The 7,374-nt window shown below is 48.9% G+C and overlaps 1 protein-coding gene across 1 annotated transcript; it reads right to left on the bottom strand.

The window, feature by feature from the left end:
• Window positions 1-494: 494 nt before the first annotated feature.
• On the bottom strand, window positions 495-3,537 carry LOC149342138 (uncharacterized). Its single transcript, XM_089546758.1, has 3 exons — window positions 3,380-3,537; window positions 2,358-2,532; window positions 495-1,611 (listed from the first exon to the last, which is right to left on the bottom strand). Exons 1-3 carry the CDS (start codon window positions 3,535-3,537, stop codon window positions 1,276-1,278), a joined length of 669 nt encoding a protein of 222 aa, XP_089402884.1. The 3' UTR covers window positions 495-1,275.
• Window positions 3,538-7,374: the final 3,837 nt, after the last annotated feature.

The raw sequence follows: 7,374 nt of genomic DNA, 5'->3' as shown, positions 1-7,374 counted from the left end.
CTCTTCTGTTCTCCTGCAGAATATGCTGCGAGGGAGGCCGAAAAAATGAAGAGTGAGTTTTGTGACTCTTGTAGCCGGTATTTGGTTCTCTAAAGATTATAAGCTGGGATGTTCACTATACCAAGACGAGGCAGCACCTAATTTTGTCCTGTGAAAACAAGGGGAAAATATTGCGATGGCTTGCAATGTCTTTCGCATTTCCTGGAGCGCAGCGATGATCTGTTAAAATGCGCGAAAAAATCGAGAGATGAGGATCGAGACATAGCGAATGAATTGGTTTGCAATATTCTAGTTTTTTATTGTGGTGTAAATAAATAGGCGACAGACGGTACAAAACACACATACAAGCAGAAGCGACGAACAAGGGACAACGAGCACCATACCGACGCGCAGCACGAAAAGACGCCACTCGAAAGCCAAGTGAGAAACCCCGATGACTCGAAACGAAAAGGAATTCGCGGCTCTTTACGGCCGGAAGCCCATCGTTGAGCGAGTCAGGCAGCCTCGGCGTAAAACCATCGCAGTCACATTCACGCAAACAAGCAGTAGCGCTGCCGTTCTCGTGTGCACATACCAACACAAAGAAACATCACTCGACGACAAGTTGTGCAAGTTCTCAGGCCTTGCAATGCTGCAGAAAGACGGACAGGAGCAGTGAGCGCGAAATGGCCTGATGCAACAAAGACAGCTAAAGCACTGAAGGAACAATAGCCACATTAAAGACGTTACAGAGAACAGCGGCAGAGACCATTGAGGAAAGAATTCTGCTTCCCGACGCCAGAGAGCCTTCGTCCCCTCGTATGCCCGCGAAGCCCGCCGCCCAGTGGCTCGGTTGCGTAGGAACTGGAAAAACGTGGCCAGGTCGCTATCGGAAGCCCTGTAGTGGCAATGACGCGCGGAAAACTACCGATCTGCCACGGTGGCGTAGCGCCGCATGCTGGAATGCACTGCCTGAATGCGTCGTAGATCATGACTACGCTCTCGTCAAGAGCGCCATGTCTGCACGTTTCTTACTGAGGCGCAGGCCGCCGCGGAACTTACGGCGCGTTGTCTGTCCACAAGCCCAGAACACAGGTACCCTCACGATTCGGATATGGCGAAGAACTCGGTCATGAAGATGTGTCCCTACATGAACGAATGAACTTGGCTGTTCCCTAAGAAGGGCGCTTTTAAGTGTATGCCTGTGCATGGCAATAGAGGAGGACCTGCGTTCTGTACAAGTGGGAGGAGCTTTTTCCGTCGTGCGTCATTCGTGACCGTTGGAGGGACAGGAACTTAGTATTTGCCGTAGTATCCCGGTACAGCGTAGGTGGGGGCCAGGAAGGCGGCGGCCGCCTTCACGTGGTGGTGCTTGTCGACGACGGCGACGGGCTTGGCATCGTAGACGGCTCCTCCGGTCTCACCGGGAGCGGTGCCGGGCTCGTTGGTCTGCACGGTGGCGCGGAAGCCAGCGGCGTCGGCGACGTAGTTGACCTGGCGGTAGATGCCGTTGGCGTCGGTGTAGCCATAGGAGCCCTTCTTCTGGTTGTTACTGTCGCTGCTCTCCTGGCGGGTGAGCCGGGTGCCGAACTCGTCCACAGTGTCGTAGCCGAACTCGTACGGCTGCGGGGGCTACGTGAAGACACCAAGAAGCAAGCGCTCGGTGTTAACAGAGTTGTACTTTTAACACGCCTCAATGACACTAGCATTCGCCTCGATGGTTTAAGGCTGGTCGAGGACAGCGAGGAGACGATTGACTAATCTTACATTCGGCGGGGGCGCAACATTGCAAGGTTGACTGTTTTTCAAGACATTCCTTTTTAGACCGCCATGATTACCTGGGAGTAGATAGGATGGGGTACATGACACATGAGTAGAACGAAGGAGTGTCCTTCATATCCTCCGCGAAAAGTGGAGCTTTAGTGCTTACACAGTAGCTCAGAAAGAATTTTTCGGAAGTAACCAGACGCACAATATGACGTCGCATTCAATTCAAGATTCACATTACTTCTTTTACCTAGGTGCTGGTCGCTAGTTATTGCAGCTATTCTCGGTTTACACCGTCACTGGTAAGTGTTCAAGGCAGGACCATTGAAGCAGAAGCAACGCTGTTACCGGACAGAAGTATAATGAATACGATAAGTTTACTCAACTTACTTGTGGCGTAAAACTATATACCAGCTTGAAAAGCGTAATGTTCTTAACAGTGCACTCTCGCTGGATGAAGGCCGCAGCACAAGCTGAACGAGAAGTAAAGAAAACGGTGCCTTTAGTCATCCATAGTCAACTAGTCAAATCTTTTACGATGTTTTCTGCCCTCTTTAGAGTTCGGTTTAAGTTTACCCCAAATAATAATATTTCGCCAACACTCCACTTACATAGACGGGTTCGGCCGCGATGGCCTTCACTACAGCCGGGGCAGCGATGAGTCCTCCACCGTAGCCAAAGGCGCCTCCGCCGTAGTGTCCTGCGCCGGCTCCGTAGTGCGTGGCCAAGCAGGAGGCGTATCCCACCAGAAGAGCGAAGGTCACCTGCGAAGACAGCAGCGCAGTTTGTCAGGTTATAAATGAGTTGGTGTAGTAGATTATGCTGGCTTTTTTTTTGTGGCAATAATTTTCAGAGAGCAGTTAGGACGCGCTTTTACCCCTTACCTAGCCTCTTGACTACGTGTCATGCGTGTCTGTATTCATATTTCTAAGTTCTTCTTATGGATACCCATTTTCAGACTTGTTCCCTCAGTGACATAGCTTACGAAAGAAGTTTTTGTTTAACTTTGTCAAGTGCTCAATTTGATGTACCATCAGCTTTTTTCGCGTGGAGATTAATTTCTTTCCCTCTCTTCCTTAATGTTGCATGCTATGTAGCAGAAGTGCCTTCAGTAGCATAAACATTAACGAGTTCTCGGCAGAAATTCCCTACTCCTCGATTGGAAGCTACTCCTGCGATAAAACATTTCATTCTGCTACAGTTAATGGATATAAGTGTTTTGCGACAGCAAAATGTTATTCCTTGTTCCTACAATAGCCTTCAAGAAAGCCTCCTTAGCTTAATCGCACATCAAATTTCTGTTGCCTACATCACGAGTCAGGATTAAAAAATGGTCTCATTATAAAATCTATTAGTCCAACATTATTATTATTATTATAGATCTTATCTCCTAACGACCAATTTCGGCGCTCAGTTTTGACCAGGAGAAGTTAATTACCATTTCGCTAACCGTAATATCTTAGTTTAATATTCCCATGCTGATATCATAAATACAATTCCGAAAATAGGGGAGAAGTTGAGACATAATACTACTAGCTTGCTTTAAACAAGCAGAAATCCTGGAGAGAGTAGGGAGTGAGCAAGAAAAAAAAGGGCTGCTGTCTTAATTCCTTACTTCCCTTTACTCACTTACTTGATATCCTCACTTCCACTTTCGACTTCGTCTTGCACGCTCCTTTGAATGCTGTCGACGCTTTTCCCTTCGATTCCCCCGGTACCCGTGAATCCCGCGCCTTCGTGACTCGGGACCATCTGAGGCCTATGAGCGTTCACCTTTGCAGCGCGGTGCATGGGCACTACCACTGCGACTTACCTGGGCGATCATTATTCCTGCGGAGGAGATGGTTAGAGGAACCTGGGAGCTGAAACAGTGAGGAGCGGATAGCGAGCAGCAGCGACTGACGACATGTTGCCGGCAGCCGGGGCCTTCTTATACCCGCGGGTCCACGCGGCTCGCGGTGTGCGTCCATTGTCCCAATTCCGAGGTCACGCGTTTCGCGTCTCCGGATCGTCCGTCTCCGCCTTCGCTCGCCGCACAGGCGAATCGCCGGAACCCCAGCACCCTCTCGCCTGCGTCAGTAACGGCAGCGGTAGGGTGGCGGCGGAAAAGCAGCAAGTAAGGCGAAGTCATGAAGAACGCCGGCCATGTAGCGAGGGAAACGCGCGAAAAAGTAATAAACATTAAACACCCGCGCAGAGAGCGAAGGCAGTAAGGGAAGATGATGTGGACGACGTGGTTGACGACGAGAGCCCTTTCTTTTCTGCATTATTGTTTTTCTCGCTGTCTCGACGCAAAAAATAAATGCAAGTGAGGTGTCTCCCCTTCGCTTGCCCTCTTCCGACGAGGCGTTTCACTTTCACCCCGTACAAAAGCCCGCCCTGTGTGTCCGCGGAGACGGAGAGGGCACAAACGCGCAGGAAGGCGGAGAGGTGCGAGGTTTTGCATCAGCCTGCTACGACCTTTGTGTCGCGCGCAGGAACCGGGGCTCGCCCCGTCGTCTACAGACGGAGCAGCAAGCTTTTTGATGCTGCTGATTGCCGCTGAACGTTGGGCCATTGTGTCGCCGGACGACCGGCGCGTATAGTCAAGGTAGCGCGCAAGGACATGACAGGAAGAGAGAGAACTTCGATGATGGTGGCACGGGGCGGCCCGCTAACGCGTGCCCGCGTCGTCAGGTTCACTCCGTAACCCAAAGTTGAATATGGATCCAGGCGCCCCGTCATCTCGCGCTTGACTGGCACAAGCCGCGCTCTCGCCGAATGTGTGTCAGCGTAACACGCTCGGCTTTCTCGGAGGACGGGATGCTTGGCGGCGGGACGTTTTTGGGAGGCGGCGGCAGCCAAGGTTATTTCCGCGCTGAGTTGTCTGACGTGCGATGGAGAGATGCGGGGACTTGGGGCCCCGTGAGTCGACACTTGAGTGATTAAAGAGGGCGTGAAGCGGGGGCCTTCGCTTAAAGGAGAACGGAGCAGAGTAGAAGGGACACCCACCGCCCTCAACTTTGAGCTGCAATGATTGAGTTCGCCTAAACGCGGCGCGAAAAGCATGTTCGCGCTGAGATGCGGGCTGGATAAACAGGAGGAACTGGCTTTATGCACAGTGCGTCCGCTGCTCGTGGGAGATCGGAAATGAATTCACGTGAATATGTTCTAGCACGCCCACGCGCTAAGCGGAAAGAGCCATGCTGGTGGCTAATTATAGTGCGCCAGCAGTACAGCTATATAAAGCCATGAATGACTTGCGCCCATACAGGAAGGCGTCTTTTTTAGATCGCTCTCGGGCGCGCCATGCTATCAACGTCAAGTGCACAGCATGATATTCTCTTATTCCTGCAAGCCCAAGGCAGCGCAACGCTGAAATGTGCCCGTCAAGGCGCTTCCATCAGGGATAGTGTTTTGTGGGTGTGAGGAAATAGATTAAAAGCTGCATCTTACGCATCCCGACAACTACCGAACTTAGGCGCTCTTTCATAACATCATCTTTAAAGTTCTGGATACACGCACCCGCCAGTGTGGTTAACGGCGTTCGTTTGAAGCAAACTATGTTCGCGGAATATCACGTCAGGTAGTTCTTGACGAGTTTGTTTGTGCCATTGGCTATGTTGGCCACGTTCCGCGGCAGTCCTGACCTAGAAGTGTCTTGGTTGCGCGAAGTACAAGGACAAGAGATTAAGAAAGCGTATGTCTTCGTGTTCCGATCGGCATGTACAACTAGACTATCAAGGACGTATGCTAGAGCGTGCCGTGCACACTTAATGTTTGATACCGAGGCGGCAGTCTCAACTGTGACCGTGAACAACCTTCTTGTGCGGATTAGATGATAGTATAGACGGGGCGGACAAGATTTCTGACGCCTGAACTTGGCATATTGTGTAGCGATATATTGGTTTACGCGTGGTAGCGGCAGAAAGAATGACGCTCGTCTCCACATAAGAACGAAGATTGAACTTGTGCCCAGTAGTAGCATGCGGAAACAACACTGTTACAATCCAGCCAACTACCATTGAACTAGCAGCTCAAAATGAGTGAAATGTTTTTCCTACTGTTACAAGCCACTACTGAGACGGGAAAATGGACCGGGTAATTCAACGCTGAACTATACAGAAGCATTCACAACACGCATTTTTCGGCCTTTGGCACTTCCTGCTTTCTGTTAGGCAGCTCATATTTTCCACAAGAATAGTGGGCACATGCAAGTAGCTCTATTTCACAAGCACAGACAGAAGAAACACGGGGATATATCATAGATGATTTTTGCTTTAAGGATTAGCTTTTAAAGTATGGATTGGTGATTTTAGTGTGCAGTCCTTGAGTGTGATTTATTGTCTAAGGCTTTCTTGGGATTCTTCAGCCACGCAAGACTTACCTGCTCCGTTTTAACAATACTAAGTGTGTAAATGCGTGTGTGTCTAAGAGAGAGAGATACTTTGGGGGACTGTGCATCAGTTCCTGTCTTATCATCTTGCCAGGTGCATCACTAGGGTGACATGTGTCACGATTGAGTAGCGCACTATCTTTGCTCGGCCTATAAATTATGGTCGAATAAAGGTCTTTCACTACTACTACTGCCTTTGCAGCTTTGTTGTGCCAAGCAGAGTCATTAAGGAAGGCGAGAACCGTAGGATGACTTCGCAGGTCTACAGAAGTCTGAAAAAACAGCCACGACTTGCAATGAGAGATACTATTCCATGAATTATACCCTAAAGGGTAGCCTCTCACCCATCGTAGTGCACACCATGTGGAATGAGAGCTATAACAATTGATTCTTAAAATAACATGTTTGCAGAAAATGCAGACAGCCCGTCATCTGAATGATGGAACATTTTTCTTTCATAATATCGCGCTAGTTCTCGCTCAGCCTCATTTGTTGCGAATTCTGCAAGTTTACTCCGAGCAACTTTCGCGCTACAAATTACAGAGCTGCTGAGCCGGGGAAATATGAACAGGGCAGGAAAAAAAACGTAAAAGACTGTGCTGGCTCTGCGCCGCACGTTTTCGTGTGATTGCTTTTACGGAGACGCGGAACAGCGACTTGAGGCAGAGTTGCACTGAGCGAAGTTTATAGTATCTTTGTGTTCATAATAATTATTGTACTGCCTCACTACGATACTCAGTCGCTACGCTCGGTGTAGTAAGTACTGTAGTGAATGTTCGTTTCTGAAACTCTGTCATGTTGGACTTAATTGAAACGGAGTGTCCTTACCATGCTGTGAAGTCTACGTTGAATTTCTAGTTCTTTCAGTGCACTGGCACCTTTGTTTGAAGTCCACAGAGCTTTATGAAGAATTTTTATTCAGGTTTATGAGCGTATTAGGCTTCTGGTATGCTGTGCATAAATGAAGACAAAAATTGATTCAGCGGTTCTTTTTATTGTTTTTTTTCTGTACACAACACAAAACACTTGGACGATGCACAACAAAAAGAAAGCTATGCGATAAACTAGAGACTATTCCCTGAAAGAGATGCGTTGTCAGCTTGCTTGACTGAAGCATTTAGTAGGCACTTGTCCGAATGTTGCAATTCTTTAACGCGTGTTTATGGTTTAGTCTGCCTCAAGATCAATAGAATTTAGTGCGATGAAGTATGTCCTTATAATTTGGTGTTCGTTAAAAGGATAACATGCAAAAG

This window comes from Amblyomma mixtum, chromosome 5, assembly GCF_055824585.1.
Source record: "Amblyomma mixtum isolate Tamu chromosome 5, ASM5582458v1, whole genome shotgun sequence".
NCBI classification, from domain to species: domain Eukaryota; kingdom Metazoa; phylum Arthropoda; class Arachnida; order Ixodida; family Ixodidae; genus Amblyomma; species Amblyomma mixtum.
Note: the sequence above shows the minus strand (reverse complement) of the source record. Positions and strands in the feature narration are given on the sequence as shown.